Genomic DNA, 19,772 nt, shown 5'->3' on the forward strand with positions numbered 1-19,772 from the left:
TTTTCATTTAACATTTGCTGAAAGCCAACTTGTGGCTTTTCCATGTTCTAGAATGATCTGTAAGCTGTTTTGGGCTAGTATAAATAGGGTGTTTAGGCTTAGAGTTAGGACAGCTTTTCAGGAGTTAAGAGTTTTTAGGCAGTTTTGGAAGAAAACTGCAGAGCAGAACTAGAAAGTGCGAATTCGCTGTTGGATTTTTGAATGTGAATGTATTTGTATTTGGCTGTAACCCAGAAGGCCTTACAGCTGAGCATGTATGTTGAATATTTGAAGAATCGATGAAGGCATTTTACTCTTTTTTCTCCTTTGGTTGTTATTCTTTGTGTTTTTTTTCGTTGTGTTAACTCTTGCAGGGTGGTTCGGAGAGCTAGGTGTGCCATTGGCCCTAGTTTTCCCTATCCTTCCTTGCATCAGCATTGATTTTTTGCTGTTTAATAAGGCAGTGCCAGGACTGGCTTTATATCATTAGGTTCAAAGTTCTATTCTAAATAAATTGTGATCTGCACAATATTTTTACAGTGAATGATATGATGATATTACTTTGTTGGGATCATAGTTCAATTCATACCATGACTGAAATTTGATGAATAGATGTTCATAGCCCCGACTTTGCTTATTGTTTATCAATATTTGGTATTAGTGTTCTTGCCGAATGTTGACAAAATATCAAATAGTAAATTTGCACAGAAAATTGGTGTGTTAAAGAGAAGTAACCAGACAGGGTTTTTATAGACATGGGGTAAGCAGAGGGAGCGAGGGTGTAATGGTGCTTAAAATGCTAGTTATTGAAAGATGTACTACAATTATACATTATAAGATACAAAAATGTAAAACACTTAAACATTGAACATTGCATTGAAGTTTTCGACTCGAACATCATGATTCATGATCAAATGAAAAACAAACAATGAACATTGAACATTGAACATCAAAAAATTAATAATATTAGTCTATATATCAGTCTTCATAGCAATAGTATGAGTATCTAGATTCTACTATCTAATAGTAATCAATGATCATATAAATCATGACATAAAGATGATTACAATAAGTATCATGTGCCAAGAATCATGATATCAAGATAAGTATATAATGCAAACAAAAACTACAAGTCTCCAAGAGTCCAAATCAAAATGCCAAATCAATAATTAATGATCATTCCCTGGAGGCTGGAATTTGAAACTCATCACCACTGGAACTATCAATCTCTCCAAGATCAAGAGCCGAAAAGGGAACACCAACTAGACATGTGGCTGGATCTAAAGCATCCTCCTCCTCATCACTTTGCGATGGCTCCTCAGGGTCTACATCTCATCGTGATGCTGGGCTCTCCTTGTACACACTTGTCTTGCGGTCACCGAACGCAACACACTGTGTACAGCCACTAGCTTCTCTGCTCTCTAAGAGGTAAGTATATTCCTCTTAAGAGAGTGGATGAAGCTATATGTAAATCAATTCCTCTCAGAAGCTGAGGAACCAAAAACCTGAGATGAAAAATAATTGGCCAATGTGAGACTCGGGAATTAGAAGTTGAACAATGAACAATGAAAAGTTAAAAATTGAGGAACTAAGTACTTGGGACAGCAAACGAATAGCTAGTGTAATGGTTGTAAATTTTGCTCCATAAGCTGACCAACACAAAATGGGATACTCTTGTGCCATACTCTTGATATCCACCTTTGCCGTTTGATTGTAACCCCTACGAGTAGCAAATTTGTGCAAACCTTAGCTTCTGTCTCAAGGTATACATCCTATCTATGCACTTGAAGCACCCTCCCTTCACCTAAAAAAATTTAAAAAGTACAAATTATTAACGAATAGAAGAATCAAGATGTTAGAAATGTAAATGATTTTAATTTATAATATGATAAGAATCTAAGTCTTAAGACAAATTCTTAAAGTGTTATATAATATAAATCACCTCATCATCGTGAAGTGGCGTAACTCTACCAAGCCTAGTCATGTACCACCTCAGATTCAATGCATATGCAGCCATGTGTAAGGGTGTGTTAAGTTTGTCCCATCTATGCTGAATAATAAGTTGAATGTGATCGTTGTAGAAGGCTAATGTGGGGTCCTCTCGCACAACTGCCCTCATCTGCCCAAGCATAGAATCAATGCACTCATACACCTCTCCAAGTGTAGGCCCATCTCCATCTCCATACTTGATCACCTTGAAGACTAGCCTAATAATAGAGAATGTATTTTGCATCGCTCCAAAATACATCTCTCAACTATATCCTTCACCCTCATCCCCTTCTCTAACCTAGAACCATCCAACCTATTCCATTCATTCGTCATAACTCATAACCATTAGTTGCAGTGGCTCCTGTAACTCAAGCATTCTCTCCAAGAGAATGAAATAGGATGCATATCATGTCTCAACTGGCTTCAGGAACTCCTTCATACCGAATCTCCTAAATAGTGCATGTGAGGTGTGGTGATTGCAGATATTCATCTGCACATCTCCACCATCACTCACCACTCCCTTTATGCAACTAATCTTCCCCATGTCCTTTAGAGCATTGTTCATAACATGCACACAAGAAGGAGTCCACCAAATATGTCGATATGTGGCCTCAATAAGCCTCCCTATAGTTCTGCACATATGAGTTGCATTTGTCACTACTTGGACCACATTTTGTGGCCCAATCTCCTCAATGGCTTTTCGAAGAATCTGAAACTGAAAATCAGCATCTTTTCAATGCCCTAAACAATCAACCGCCCTAAGAAAGAATGGGCCCTCTGTACATGTGACTATGACATTGATGAGTGAACGGTGTCTAATGTCCGTCCACCCATTCATGATAATGTTGTGCCCCGATTGCTCACAAATAGCTCTCATGGTCTCCATGGACTCACTAATCTTGACATACTCATCATCCAAGATTTTAGTCCTTAATTTGTGCTCACCTGGTGGTACATATGATGGTAACCCTGTCTTTGCTACAGTGTGAAATGCCTCCTTAAAATAAGGAGATTGAGCAATATGAAGTGGAACGCCATTGGCAAATAACATTCTCCCAATGCATGCATCTAACTTCTCTCTTGTCTAGGCTGCAAACAATTCTACTATAGGATTGTTGTCACTAGACTATAACCTGTGTTTCCCCTTGCTCATCTAGGTTGCTGCTACACCTATAGAGCTATAACTAGAGGAAGGTGTGGAGGCTGCCCTAGCAATGTAGTAGATGAAGCTCTATGTTGTTGTCTAGAAGAAGATTTGCGTCAGTGTTGTTACCCCTGTATTTGTTGCTCATGCACCTCCTTTATAGTCTAAATTTTCTACCTACCAGCCAAGGTAGTGGGCACTAGAAGGCCCCAAGTCCTCTAGAACTCCCCAAAGCTTGTTGAATTCAATTCTAAACTTCAAGTTTTTGGATTTAGTCAAAAACTTACATGGTAAGACACCTTTACCTGTCCAAAAGAAGAAGTGTACATTCACTCAAGTGATCTTACCATACCATACATCACCACAAATATTGCATCTCCACTTTCTTGTGCCACCTATTCCTGATTTGCTTGTTATTCTAGTGGCAAATTGTTTTAAAGGAGATTTTGGATCAAACTTACCCCTAGCCCACTCTGCCAAAGATGGGGAGGGGCAATCAATAGATGGAGTACCAGATAGTACAAAATCAGTACCTATGGAAGTGGAACTAGTTTGGGGCCCTTGCTGATTTGGCCCAGCCCCAATGTCACTCTCATGCTCACCCCTCTCAACAGTGTCATCATCATCCTCAGACCCAACCTCAAGCTCAAGTTCATATTCTAATTCACTGCCACTATCTGAATGACATTTCATCTCATCATCACTATGAGTATCAACGTGGGAGCTCATTTTGACACTGCAATTCACAAAATGAAAAATAAATTAATAAAGTTACCAATTTGAGTTTACAAACTTTCAGCCCGTGCCCTTTTTTAAATTTTCTAAAAGTTAAAACTAAATAGTAAATAACAAGGATTTGCAAAATGAAACATCAAGAATCTTAATCTATTATTTAATATTTATAAATGATTCAATGAATGAATGATAATCATAACTATAACAAAACGAAACAACACACAGTCAGAACTAAAAACATTGAGCAATAATTTATAAACATGCATTTGAAAATCAAAAAACAAGTTAAAAACCCTACCTTTTGCTTGAAAAACTCCTTCAACAAGCTGGTAAACCTCCTCCTCTTCTTCTTCTTGCTCCTAGGCTCTCCTTTTTCACTTGCAAACACTTTCTTCACTCTTGCACAAACCCTTATCTCAACTCTTCACTCTTTTTCTTCTTGCTGTTGCAAACAATGAGTAATGCAAATGAGAATAAAAATGAAGAATAGAAGGCTTTTGAACAAACGAGGAAGGAATGGGCCCCACAACCCAATAGCAAAAAAATAGAAACATTAAAACTATTATCTCCAAAATCTGCACCCTAATTTGCTTTAAGTCCTAAAACCTTTAGCGATTTTGGAGAAACATTGGATCAATCAGAAGTTGTGGGTAACCTATGGCCTGGTTGAACCTCCGGATTCTAGGTCGGTTCCTATCTGATATATTCGATACCTTACTTATGCTAATGGAGATGTGAAAACTTGCATGGAAAAGGGTAAAAAGAAAAACTTGAACATGAAAAGCTAATGTATAAAATAAGGTGTTACACGAGAATTGATAACGCAAAATCCTATTATACTTGAAACACAATGAAAGTTTTGACAGATAATCACAAAAACCTTAGCTTGGAAAAATTGCTATTTCATATCAATAGTTTAAGAGAAGGTTAGGATTTGAAAATATATGAAAGGAAACTAATCACAATCGCATATATCAACAATGAAAACACAACTCAAAACCTATGAAACAAATATTAGATAAGGAACATGCAAGACAAGACATAATTCAAAAGGTCTATCAACAAAACACAATTGAATAACATCAATCACTTTAAAGCATACAACCAAGTCCTTTACTCCAAAGCTGATTCCAATGAAAACTGTATTCCAATCAAAGGCCCAAATAACAATATATCTGCATAATAGCTCAGAATAATGAAGAAAAAGATACCAAGGACAAAATCACATAAGCATCCTTCTTCTCCCAAAGTCTGAACCCTTTCTTGAAAAACAAGAGGGGTATATAACAATCTCCAAAAACAATACCACCTTCTATAAAATCAGGAAGTCTGGATCAAAATAATGAGTTAACTCCTTATTAAGAACCTCTTAACAGCTCCAAAAATGTCTCATGTATCTCAAACTGAGCCTTGACCATCCATGCATAGAAAAAGTCTAAAAAAGACCCCAAAATTGCCACAAATAACTCCATAATGGACTCCAAACTCCTAAGTCTGAACTAGGCCTCAAAAAATAGCAACTAAGACTCCCCCTTGAAATTGGGTATTAAAAAATGTTAACACCTTCTCACTACCTAGTTAAACTCAAAATTACAATGCAAACTCCCTTTTTAAAATCAAACTCTCCCCCTTTTTTCTTTTAACTTATTATTAAATTGCATTTAAGATTATTATCATCTAGTAGTTGATTTATAATTTATCAACTAAAAAATAATAACATTTACAATTTGCATGAAATGCAATGCAATAATAATAAATTATTAAAATAATAACATAGATATTAAAAGATAAAATCTATGTTACTATTTTAATAATATAAAGTAAAACATCCTTATTATCCCTATTTCATGGACTTGAAAACTTCATACAAAGCAATTAGGGCCCGTTTGGTGAGCGGAATAGGAATACGTATTCCAAAAATTTCGAATTCCTTGTTTGGATGCACCAAAACGGGATTAGAATACGAAGTAAAAATGGAATACGTATTCCATTTTTGGCCCAAAAATGGGGTTTTGCAATTCCACCAAAAGAGGTGGTATTGGAATACGTATTCCTATTCCATTTTTTTTAATTTTAAAAAACATAAATTTTCGGGTCCGCGAATTCCCATCAAATATTGGCTGAACCAAACGGAGAACATGAATACGTTCTATTCCAGAATACGTATTCCAGAATATGTATTCCTATTCCGCTCACCAAACGGACCCTTAAGGAATTGATAAAGGGAAGTCGAGAGTTTGATTTTGTCATTTTATATTATGCATGAGGAAGCAAAGATGAAACACGGCAGGGTCATTTTGAAACTCTAGCCACCATGAATGGCTCAGATCCTACAATTTGGTCGCTGAAAGACGCCATTATCTTGTGGTTCTGCTGTTATATCTAGCCGCCTAGTGAATTCACAATTCCTGGCATGAAAAATAGTGATTTTCCAAGGATGCCGACTGGTTACTCTTTGTTGTTTGGGAGCCAAAATCTGCTATTTTTCGTCGGCTCTTTTTTCCATTGAGCTTTATTGGTCGTGAGCGCCATTTCTCTCCTTTCTTTTACTTAACAACAGGCTGGGGTTTTGGACGCCTGGATTTTCTTGGTTTGTTTTGTTGAAAACGTCACATGATGGGCGCCATGTTTTAATCTCTTCAATTTGCAATTGCTGATATTATTTTGGAGGCCTGGCACTCCATCTTCCTCTCATTTTGTGGCATGAGATTACATACTACAGTAAGTACTGGTTTTTGAAATAGATTGCTGTTATAAAACAAATACCGTAGTATTTTCTTGGACTATGTTGTTATATCAACTGGTGGCGAGTTTCTCCTTGCTGGGTTCTGCCGGTTTTTTAGCTTCAAATTTAGGGCTTCTTCCTCTATTTTTTGTTAACTGTGGATGCTGAATTTGCCCATGAATTTATTTTGTTTGCTTGAACGCTTGGAGATTGTGATTCTTTGTTGAAAGTTGTCATAAACTAGGCACCATATTTATATTTATTTTTTTTCTACTTCTGGTTCAGCTTCGAGATCAAACTTAGCAACACCTTTCACCTTTGCCAATGGATCTAATATGGTTCCATGCAAAACGTTGCTTCCTTCTGATGTAATTTTTTATTGATACATGGAAAATCTACCACAGATTCAGAAAGCCTCTTTTTGTGAAGCATCTCCAATCTTTAGATTAAGTCGCATTTCATAGAATTCATTTCTATAGTTTTTTTTCAGATTTTCTTTCAAAGGCCCTGCAGCCATTTCAAGATCTAAATCCAATAGGCAACATGCGTAAAGAATAATTTCATCACCTTCCTCCCATGCATTGGCATTTGTGAAAAATGTAGTAGTTAGAAAGCTCAAACCAATGCATTTGAAGATCACCTTTTGCATATCGGGGAAGCACTCCAAACTGGGCTTTCTTGGTTTGATCAAATGTAAGAATAAGCTTTCCATTCATCATATTCCTGTGGTGAAAATATAAAGGAAGACCCATGAAAATTGCATAGTTCTGAGTTATTGCAAAATCATGCATCATGACAGGTTCTGGAATCATTATTGGAACTGGATCAAGCATATAACCTTCCTTAGTGATAACATGGTATGTAACATATGGAGCAGTGAATTGGTAGCCAAATGTAAACATCTCTCCAGTAACAGGGTCAGCCTTTGGATGTGTTGTAAAAGAGTGAGTTAATCTTTTATCATAATCTATCAGCCCAAGTGTCTATAGATCTCCATCTTCGAGAACTCTTAGCACATTTGCCTATTGTGATTTTAAGGGTAGTTGTTAACTCTGCTGTCTTCAGCTTGCTGCCCTATCTTTACACATTCAGAAATTATTGTCAAAGCTCCATACAATGCTGTATTTTACTTTCGTTACTAATACTAATGAGCATTATTTTGCTTCTGTCATTGCTATGACTTGCATCTACTACCTTTATGATGCATTTTTATCACTGGCTGAAAATGGTTATTTTCTGTAATAAATAACTCCACTTGTAGCTTTTTGAACATGCGAAACAAAAGGTTTCAAAACTTAAAAGTTCGTCCCTTTGATGTTTCATTTGTTGTTATTGCCATTCCGTGATGAAATCAAGATTTTGCATTTCAATCTTCCAACATTGTCCAGTATTGCTAATCTTTGAGAAAATTCAACATATAGATCTGATTATTTTCTTCATTCTACATATAGCGTACTCATTCAATTCTGATGCTTTGACATGGAACCAGTCTGTTGCTCTAAAAGTTTTATTTGACTTTTTCCCTGATAAGTATAGCTGAATCTGTCTTCTCACACTACATTATTCTGTCGTACTTCCACTGTAGCATCCATTATTTTTGCGTATGTGAAACAAAAGGTTTCAAAACTTTAAAGTTCGTCCCTTTGATGTTTCATTTTCCTAATCCTGGTATGCATACCAATCCCACTTGCTACGCTTATCCTGTCTTCTCCAGTTATTATAAGTAAAAGGTTTCAAATCGAAATGACTTGTCCCTTTAATACTTTTACTTTCTATGATTGGCTTCTCTATCTGCTGATGTATGTTTTTATTTTGCTGAGATGAATAGCATGTAGGATGATTAATGTGAGATAAAGTGAGTTATCAGCATTGCTTAGATCCATTGGATCTAACCTGTTCTCTTTTGTGAGTGCAAGAATTGGAAGCATGGAAAGGGCGAGATCTAGAACAACAAAAAGATGGATGCGGATGGATGCCACTCCACCAGTCATTACAAGCAATGACTAGTGCCCATGACCTTTTTCTCCTTTTACTCCTCTTTTATGTTACTAATTTCAGTAGAGTACGGATGTATATCAGCACATAGGGACTACTCTCACAGTCAAATGTGTGGGAGAAATTTACTTTTAGCATCTTATTTCCATCATGATTTGTTTCATCATACAAACATTGTATATTATTTCAATATGAATAAAATGCTTTCCTTTAATGCATTTCTGAGTATTACTTGAAAGTGATAAGCATGTATGTTTTCCTCCATTTGAACATGTGTGAAAATTGAGTAACAAAAACATTATAAAAATGCCTTAAACTTTTTAATCTTTAAAAGTGCCTCTTTTTCTTTCCGCAGGAGATGTCCTAGCGTCCCCCCGCAATGGAGGAGACTCCTTTGCGTCCCCCGCATCCCCACAATCGGAGACGTCTCGTCGTCTCTAGCAGTGGTGGCGCTCTAAATGGCGCTGCTAAAAACGCCGAGACACCATCCCCCCGTCCCGGGGACGTCCCTGTCTCTGAGACAGCCTAGTTTGGGGAGGGGGGAGCATCCCCATGTTACACTGGTGATTACCGAGACAAAATGAAAAGGAATCCTAAAATTCACATAACAATTTATCAATTAGATATTGCTCACACACAGTAACAAAAAGGATTAAAGCTAGATCAAAAAAATATCACTAAATAACTCAATACATGTATCAAATATCCTCTAAAAAAAATGAATTACAAAATAGGCAGAAAATGCTTTAAGGACACAAAATTGTCACCAAAAATCACCTCCGCATAATCATAACTCCTTTTCAAATCCATAGTCTAAAAGACTAAGTACAAACTATTAGGATCAAATCCATGAAACAATGCTCCAAAAAAAGGGGTCAAATCTTATCAAAAAGATGACTCACTGCCTAATAAACTGCAATAAGTCATAAAGGTACCTATGACTCATTCATAATTATCTATGAAACTCTCTAACAGATCATAAAGACCCTCAAGATGCTTGGCCAAAGTCCAAATTCAACCCAAACCAACCCCTAAAATTATTCCTGAATCCCAAGTCAAACTTAATACTTGGCAAAAATACAACTCAATCACCTCCTTATTAGTAATTTATCCAACCAAAAGACCTTTTCCTACTCAAAATCACCTCCATATAGCACAAAGAATAAGTCACAATCTTATCACCCCTAATCTGGAAACATTAATATCAATTTTGCATTGAAATTTCAATAATACTTATTTGACTTATAAGTTATCAAAATAAGTAATATTAATTACAATAGGAAAAATGCAAAAAATGAATAAAACAAAACATCAGTGTTTGCAAATTCCTTATGGTCATCTAAACACATATTATCAATTGGAAGAAGTATTGCAAGGTAAATGAATAAAATACCACTTGGCCAGGAAAAGGGAACGTGACAAATTTTACTCCAAGTATTAACAAGCAACCTTAAAGAAAAAACCATTCAACTCATCCTTCATTTGCATTTTCATTGTGCCTTTTCGAATTCTCTAGAAGAGCTAGGGTTTGTTGGGAGAGATTTTACCAGCTGCCATGATGGAATGTTTATGTTGGCTTGTGGGGCTCGTTTTAGAGCCATCACTTATTGCTCTGTTAGTATCTTCTCATTCCTTCACGTTTTCTGCATTCTGTAAGTCCTTTAAGGGAATGCGTGATTTCTTTGTTATTGGAGGCGTCTGGAGTTTGAGCCGCCATGACTGGAAAGAAGACTTTCTTGCATCCAATGTGTAGCTGGGCATTATTTTAACATTTGGCTGCAATTTTGAGCTTGTTGTCATTGCCATTAATGAAGGTATTGTTGTTGTTTATAGCTGCCATATCTTCTCTTTCGTTGCTTGAATCCTGGGGTTCCATTCCCTTCATTTGCTGTTGGCATTGTTTGTAAGGATTTGAATTTCTGTAGTTAATTTGCAATTCCTCCAAATTGTATGGAAACATTTTTATGCTTGTTGGACATTGTGATTGCTAGACATTACATGCTATTCTTCATTTGGAGGCTTTGACATGAGTTGTGATTCTGGGCACATTTTATACTTAAGCCACCATATTTTGGATTTGTTGTTGTTTATGTGGTGGAATATCACTGTTGTTGTCACCATTTTCCCTATGGTTACTCTTTGATTTTTTGACAGATCTGAACATCAAAGGTATTCTGAGGTTCATATTTTTCTTAATCTATTGTAATGTAATGGGCACCCCTGAATGTCCCAAAAAACTAAACCAAATTGCTTGAAAGGAATTATGTCAAACAGTTTGCATTCAACCTCTTATTTCTCCATTTAATGTTTTAAACCCCTTATAACTCCAGAAATCAAACGTTTATTTGTTTGTTGTGTTTTGTGCATGGAATTGGTATCATACAACATAAACAAGAAAGAAATAATTACTTCAGCATTATTGACATAATACTCCAGCCCATGCTTTCGAACTTGCTGCTACAGTGCCGCATGAATAGTGCTGCTACAGTACTTTGTCCTTCAATCAGTCCACTACCTTCATAATATCATTCCCTCAAAAGCGGCTTAAGCGTCGGAGAAGTAGTGAAGAAGATATGAGCGAAATACCAAATCTGCCTGTAGCTGGAAATGCAACTAAACTGCCTGATAATGAAGCCGATAATAAAGAATTCCAAAGGCCAAACCCCAAGGGAATGACGTCTAGAATGTTACAAGAGAGGATAAACGTCCTCAAATGCCAAGAACGGAGCTGCAACTCACACACCAATTTCTTCTCATATTCAACCTCCCTAATGAAGCCACAAATGCTTCTTTTTATTCTATTTCCAAGGGTCCGCTCAACTCATATGGGCAATGTGGGATAAAAGATGTGTAATATATAAAACATATATTAAAATACCCCTTATGTCTCCCTTGGGTACACATCCCCATAAAATAAATATTAAAGTAACACTTTAATATTTTACAATTAAATTAGACGTTACTTTAATAAAACTTCAAGCATTAAAATGCATTAGCAATCGGACTCCGAATAATGCGAGTGATAGCTCATCAGAAAGCTCTCACCGAGGAGTATCAAATCGAATCACCAAAATTGACCTGCACTATGTCCTGCCGACTTAATAAAAATAGTATGCCTGAAACTGAGTAAATCAACTTCGTTTTGGCCCAAACTGGAAATGACTAGGACAAAACACTCTAGGATCCCATTAAACCCTTCATTAGCCCTCGGGACCATGTAGAACAAAGCTAACGCACACACACTTGGTCAACTGCTAAAATGGGGACATTACATGTAATCCATACTCGATGAGATATTCATGACAGCTGCAAATACTGTGAGTTTGATTTTTCTTGCTCGCGTCTGATTCTCATACTCCATTTTTTGAAAACCCGATATGAGTTTCTTATCCTGTTGTTTACAGATATGGGGTTTGGATCATTTTTACACTTGTTGTTAGCTTCCAGAATTTTCTTATTCTGACAAACTAACCAGTTTCAATGATAAGTTGAGAGTAGATTTGTCCACACCAACAGCTACAGATAGCAAACTCTCTTGCAAGTTGAGATTAGATGCTTTGTTGCCTTTTCTCCTAAGATGTTCTAAATAATGTACTTCACTCTGCTGTCATGTACCTCCACGGTTTGGAATCCTGCTTGTCTACCAGTCCATGTACCAGCACGCACAATACCCTCTGGCACAAATATCTCAACCTTCCCAATGCCACCGACTGCACAAATCACATTGAACCTGTTTCAATTGTGAACCTTGACAAGAAAAGCAAATTGATGCTTTCTGATTCATCCAAGCACTTCACTTTGGACTTCCTTGATCAATTTAACTACAGAAAGCATGTACCTATACTCCAATGCAATTTGTACTAATGTATCTGATATTTCCATGACAGCTACCATGACTTAGAAAGTTTATGATTTCTCCTGATGAAAACTTTGTTCTTCACTCTTTTCATATTTACTGAAACAATCATAAGTGAATGACTGATGGTATTTTTCAGATTTGGTATTAAAGTGCTTTTATGATTTTCCTAAAACTTTTAGAATTGATTTCAAATAGTGAACAACTGTAAAAGGTAACCATGAATCTTCAATCAACCTTTGCATAGTGGAACCTATATTACTCAATACACATGTTGTTGTTGCATCTGTTTTAACTTGTAGAAAATGAAACAATCATAAGTGAATGACTGATGGTATTTTTCAGATTTGGTATTAAAGTGCTTTTATGATTTTCCTAAAACTTTTAAACTAATTTCAAATAGTGAACAACTGTAAAAGGTAACCATGAATCTTCAATCAACCTTTGCATAGTGGAACCTATGTTACTCAATACACATGTTGTTGTTGCGTCTATTTTACCTTGTAGAAAATTAATGCTCCTGTCTTGTTCCACTTAGAGTTACAAGTTTCTTATAAGTTTTGGGCAATTTTGTCTTTGGTGTTCTCTTATCACAACATTATAATGATCAAATTGGAAATATTCTTAGTGCTAATCTTGTAGCTTTTGAATCCTGCACTTTGACGATATACCATTTCCTCCTTCCTAAGTTTATATTCCATTATCATTTGACACCTTTTAACTACAGCTTGCAGTTCCCTCTATCTTCATATTGTTGTATCTTTTTTGCATATTTGTAGTAACCCTAATAGGTTATAACTTCTTCCAACACCAAAAATCTTTATACTTCAGTGGTTTGACATTTCGTTAAACACTTTGCAAGCAAGCTCTGATACCACTGAAATAATCCTGCTCAATTTTGATCTCAAAATGCTGATTGAAGGCTCGAAGAATTTTGTCAAACACTTTGTATACAAGGGGTCATATGACTGATATAACTTTTCAAATTGCTGCAATAACTCTTGTTTCGATTTGCATCAAAGAGAATGCTTACAAAAGACTCCAGATTTGTCTAAACAATGACCAAACATGAATGTGCAACTAATTTTGACAATATTCAATACAAATATGAGACTTGACTACTTGCAATATGCAGCTACAGCAACTAGTGATTATGACAAATAATTTGGATGCAACCTAGCATGGCATTGATGCACTTACAACCAATTGATATTTTGTCAAACAATTGGAATGCAAACTAATAAGCTGATCATCAAACTCTAGGCTTGCAATATAGTTGGTCTAAAAATTACAATGCTCTTTCAATTGCAAAATCCTAGCCTTCCTTCGATACCAATAATGCCAAATGGCAAACAAAGACAAGTACAATATGAAATAGTGAAGTGCTGAAGTTATATTTGATACTCAGCTGAAAACCGACATTTCTCAGAAAATATGCCAAATGAGAAGTGAAGAACCTAATTGTGGATGGCTCTAATATTTTCCTTCAATGCTGCCCCTTCTGCTTGCTTTTTTCCCGATCTGCTTTTTCCACTTGCTTTTTTCGGATTTGCTTTTCCATTTTGCTTTTTCGAACTGCTTTTTCGGATTGCTTTTTTTTCGGAGCTGCTTTTTTCGGACTGCTTTTTCCGCCTGCTTTTTTCGGGTCTGCTTTTTTCGACCTGCTTTTTCGGTTTTACTTTTTCGGCCTGCTTTTTAGGCCTGCTTTTTTCAGCCTGCTTTTTCGGCCTGCTTTTTTTGTACTCAAATATTTTTTTTCAATGTAGCACAAATAGAAGACTAAATTATCTTCCCCCCAATTGCAATAATTCAAGTGATATTTCACATCCTCAAAATCGCGTACCAATTGAGAGTTTTCGTTCTCAATGGCCACAAATATTTTTTCTCAATGTAGCACAAATAGAAGACTGAGGTATCTTCCTCCCAGCTGCAATAATTCAAGTGATATTTCACACCCTCAAAATTGCGTACCAATTGAGAGTTTTCATTTTCAATGGCCAGTTGTGACTATTGCAGAAACCCTAGGCTCCACAATGCACATCAACAAACGTCAACATCAACAACAAATCTGGATGATTAGAATGAAGCCCAGGGTGCCTATTTATTCTTTTTCCTCCACTTTCTCTAGAAGCTTCTAGAACATTATTTTATTTTATCTATTAAGTGACTTTATAAAATATTTTATAATTCAAGTCACTTTATTAAATTAATTAAATATAAGGTTACCTTTTAATACTTATTTATTTGATAACTTTATAAATAATTAACTTAATATCACTTATTTATTTAATTAAAATAATTAATTAGTCATCCTCATAAAATATTCATTATTTTGGACAACTTAATTAATTAAATTAATTAAATCAAATTGCCTCCAAAATGGGGACATGACAGTCCGCCCTTCCTGAAATTGCTTGTCCCCAAGCAATGGCTGAACAATAAACCAATCAATCTGCCTGGATCCCAAATGTAGTCATGAACTATACTACTGTCAATTAACACAGGCTCCTGTAATATCCTCTGCAATATAACCAAAAGGAATCCATAATCAAACTGACAATTACAGCTCAACCAAACTCCAAAATCACAACTGCCATAGTCAGAAACCCACGAGACACAAACTCCTAGAACATCAGAACCCAAGTAAAGTGGACAAATCAAACTGCCAACATAGTAAATTCCATCAATGCATCCCACTGGCCTATATGGAATGTACAATCCAACTCTGCAACAATGGTGAATGCTCTCAAATGAAACTGTACCAAGTATGGAGAATCCACACACTGTACAACTCCTGCAGTCAACAGAACTCGGCAGATCACCGACCACTGTCTCATAGCCATAACTCCCATGCACTGCTGATGGTGAAAAGTCATCACAAGATAAACAGCAAGAAATGGAACCCAAACCAAATCTGCCTGCCATCAACTCCTCAACACAAGGATCAAATGCTAACTGATGTACATACCCTATAGTATAATGCTGATAAAAAGAACCAACCTCAGTCAATAGCTCACCATGAACAGATGATACAACCCACTGTGACTGATCACCAGCTAAGTCAAAAGATGTCATAGCCAAAGGAGTAGAGTCAATAACAGCAACCGCTGAAGCATCACTCCCAAACTCCTGCTCTAAGTCATGTATTATTAAGTTGTCAATTGCAGAACCTATCGCCATGTCATGCCCATCACAACTCTCATCCCGAGGCATCAAACCATCCCATAACTGATGACAAGCACTAGGAACCAAAGTACATCTCTGTATCATCGTCTCATCAACATGGTCATCAAAAGTAAATCGATGAGCATACCTCACAGTGTAATGCCGATAGAATGTGCCAATCTCAATCAGTGGCTCAGATTGCAATCTAGATGTAACTAACTGCAATCGATCACTAACCAAGTTGGAACTGACTACTATCTCCGAAGACATCGCCAAGGGAGTAGTATCACTAGCAAGAACCATGCCAATTGCCGGCTCACCAACATCACCCATGATCTTTGATACAACATCTCTAGTGTTCGTGCCATCAATACTAGAGGCCACCACCATGTTAGGCATACCACAACAATCTGCTATGGCACCCAACTCAACTGAACCTGACTCTAGTGGGAATGGACCCGATATGCCAATGCTATTATCAAGGATGGATACATCCCTATCTCCATTGTCTCTAACAATCTCGACCATGGACATCCTCGGATCACAAGACACCACAGCCTGTGACTGTACAGAATCTGGTAAAGACTGCAGTCGCTCTAACTCCATGATCACCGTAGCCAAATGAAACTATGACTCCTCGAAAGCCAATTGTGTACTCTCAAGAATCTCGGAAGTCACCTCGAGTTGTTGAGTAAGCTCACTCACCTCATCTTCCTTGGCCAATAATGCATCGTATGCTGTACTCCCCCACTCCATAAGATAATCTCTATCGGCTACCAATTGCATATAATTCTATCTTAGAATCCGAATAGCCTCCCATAAAGAGTGGATCTCTGTCAAGGAAAAATAACTGCCTCCCTGCTCATCACTAGTGGGAGAACCCCATCCATAAACTGCTAACAACTGTCAAGCAGCATCGAAATGTTGGCAAGCAATAGTAATGTCTCGCTCACTAACTCTTAACTGACTAGACATATGATGGCCCTGGCTAGACTGTCTCCTACAAACCTCCTCTGACGCACTGTCTAAAGGAGTATCCTGAAAGTTACTAGTCTCTAGAGTATTACCATCCATATCCTGCGAATCAACTCCAAAGCTCATATCAGCATATTGAGTATCAAAAACTGTAGCACTGCTATCCAACTCCTCTGTACCAAAAGAAACTGCCAAGGAAACTAAGTCTTCAAAACTGCCCACTGCATCCTCCTGGATGTCATCAATGCCAATATGATCCTGGGGCTCATCTGTACACAATACCAAATATGAAAGATAATCAACACATTCCAGCAAGAATGGTCGACTGGATATATGAACAAAGCCCAACACCGGTGTATAAAAACTAATACCAACATCGGACAAGCTGCTGGCACAAGAAAAGACAACACCGTGCAATCTGCTAATCAAATCCATGATAGCACCCAAACAATCACTGCTACCAAAAAGTGATAACGATCTCCAATCGACTAAATCCCAAACACCAATATAACAATCTCGAATCCATATCCGTAAACTAGAATCAACTGGTAACTCAAGCAAACTCCTCACCTGAGTAATATGACTAATACCAACTAACTCCACATACCTGTCTAACATTTTCCCTATATCCTGAATGTGAATGCAAGATGAACTCACAACATTATCAACGACCATATATGATCCGCCTGCCGCAGAAAACTGAGTATCAGGAGTGCAAGATGAAACTAAGCTCAACTCCATGCCATGCTTATCCCCATGTCTCTCCCAGTCCTGTGATGCCAATGGAGTATTCACCAAAGAAGCTCGAGTGTCCTCAAGCTTGCGAGAAAGCCTGTCAACTTCCTCCTCCTTCCTCCTCAAGACATCTGAATAGTCTCCGACAAAGCTAAGAAGATGGTCACGATCTAATAGAAGATGTAAATAACTCAACTTCATCGTTCCCATTCCTTCCCTAATCACCTGTAAGTCAACACAAGGAAACTTGGCCTGAACTCCTTTATGTCTACCCTCTAACTGAATCATCCAGATGTGTTCCTCTATCATATCTCGCATCTTGTCATGATGAGATAATGAAGTCACAATACTGACTTCGCTCACTTTGAGCTGGTTGGACAAAACCTACGAAGTACTACCAGTTTCAACCTCATATGACGAAGCATCTAACTGTGCCTGGTACTCTCTCTCAGCAAAGTCATGAATGCTCAATGTCTGCTCATCTCTGCCAGGTATCTCACCATCATGTACAACAACATCCTCATAATCATCATCTGAACCCATTATGCTATAGTCACTGCCTGTTGGAACCAAACCATCCTGAGTACCTGAGACATCACCCTTTGGCAGCTTGTATACAACTGTACCAAGTTGATAGTTACTATCCATCAGCGTAATATCCTTCACCACTTCTTCCTGTGGCTGAACTGAAACCTCTGACTGGTTGCAAACTTGTTTCTCGAACTCCTCATTAAGGTTCCTAGCAACATCTCTCATTGTATCAGTCAATGCTTTGCGAGAAGATTTGCCAAATAGAAATCCAATCAACTTATCCACCTTAGCTGGGTCGGACAGCCTATCATTTATACGGTGGTGCTTAACCAACAGTTCAGACATGTTATGCCTTATTTTCCTAAGTTCATCTCGAATGTCTGAATAGCCATCCTTTCTACAATTCCGACTCTGGATACCGTGTCTATCAATTGTCCAAGATTGTGTCCTCAGAGACTTTGTACTGTACCTATCCATTCTAAATAAAGTAGAGTGCGGATCACTCATGTAAGTCGGTTCTTACCCCACAGGGTGGCAAGAAAACCACTCTGATACCACTGTAGTAACCCCAATAGGTTATAACTTCTTCCAACACCAAAAATCTTTATACTTCAGTGGTTTGACATTTCGTTAAACACTTTGCAAGCAAGCTCTGATACCACTGAAATAATCCTACTCAATTTTGATCTCAAAATGTTGATTGAAGGCTCGAAGAATTTTGTCAAACACTTTGTATACAAGGGGTCATATGACTGATATAACTTTTCAAATTGCTGCAATAACTCTTGTTTCGATTTGCATCAAAGAGAATGCTTACAAAAGACTCCAGATTTGTCTAAACAATGACCAAACATGAATGTGCAACTAATTTTGACAATATTCAATACAAATATGAGACTTAACTACTTGCAATATGCAGCTACAACAACTAGTGATTATGACAAATACTTTGGATGCAACCTAGCATGGCATTAATGCACTTACAACCAATTGATATTTTGTCAAACAATTGGAATGCAAACTAATAAGCTGATCATCAAACTCTAGGCTTGCAATATAGTTGGTCTAAAAATTACAATGCTCTTTCAATTGCAAAATCCTAGCCTTCCTTTGATACCAATAGTGCCAAATGGCAAACAAAGACAAGTACAATATGAAATAGTGAAGTGCTGAAGTTATATTTGATACTCAGCTGAAAACCGACATTTCTCAGAAAATATGCCAAATGAGAAGTGAAGAACCTAATTGTGGATGGCTATAATATTTTCCTTCAATGCTGCCCCTTCTGCTTGCTTTTTCCCCGATCTGCTTTTTCCACTTGCTTTTTTCGGATTGCTTTTTTTTCGGAGCTTCTTTTTTCGGACTGCTTTTTCCGCCTGCTTTTTTCGAGTCTGCTTTTTTCGGCCTGCTTTTTCAGTTCTTCTTTTTCGGCCTGCTTTTTTCGAACTGTTTTTTCCGCCTGCTTTTTCAAACTGCTTTTTTGGCCTACTTTTTCGGCCTGCTTTTTTGTACTCAAATATTTTTTTTTTAATGTAGCACAAATAGAAGACTAAATTATCTTCCCCCCAGCTACAATAATTCAAGTGATATTTCACATCCTCAAAATCGCATACCAATTGAGAGTTTTCGTTCTCAATGGCCACAAATATTTTTTCTCAATGTAGCACAAATAGAAGACTGAGGTATCTTCCTCCCAGCTGCAATAATTCAAGTGATATTTCACACCCTCAAAATTGCGTACCAATTGAGAGTTTTCGTTCTCAATGGCCAGTTGTGACTATTGCAGAAACCCTAGGCTCCACAATGCACATCAACAAACGTCAACATCAACAACAACAAATCTGGATGATTAGAATGAAGCCCAGGGTGCCTATTTATTCTTTTTCCTCCACTTTCTCCAGAAGCTTCTAGAACATTATTTTATTTTATCTATTAAGTGACTT

General features: G+C 37.2%; 2 protein-coding genes across 3 annotated transcripts in view; both read right to left on the reverse strand.

The window, feature by feature from the left end:
- LOC149545073 (uncharacterized) overlaps nucleotides 1-19,772 on the reverse strand; it is a 210,640-nt gene that overhangs the window by 19,519 nt on the left and 171,349 nt on the right. The gene's annotated exons all lie outside the window — the stretch shown is intronic.
- LOC149545074 (uncharacterized) lies at nucleotides 922-3,243 on the reverse strand. Its single transcript, XM_089795571.1, has 3 exons — nucleotides 1,922-3,243; nucleotides 1,576-1,783; nucleotides 922-1,484 (listed from the first exon to the last, which is right to left on the reverse strand). The coding sequence occupies exons 1-2, from the start codon at nucleotides 2,225-2,227 to the stop codon at nucleotides 1,700-1,702; spliced, it is 390 nt and encodes a 129-aa protein (XP_089651697.1). The 5' UTR covers nucleotides 2,228-3,243; the 3' UTR covers nucleotides 922-1,484; nucleotides 1,576-1,699.

Source organism: Cupressus sempervirens, chromosome 8 (genome assembly GCF_028749045.1).
Source record: "Cupressus sempervirens isolate cs-2001-9-10 chromosome 8, ASM2874904v1, whole genome shotgun sequence".
Classification (NCBI taxonomy): Eukaryota; Viridiplantae; Streptophyta; class Pinopsida; order Cupressales; family Cupressaceae; genus Cupressus; species Cupressus sempervirens.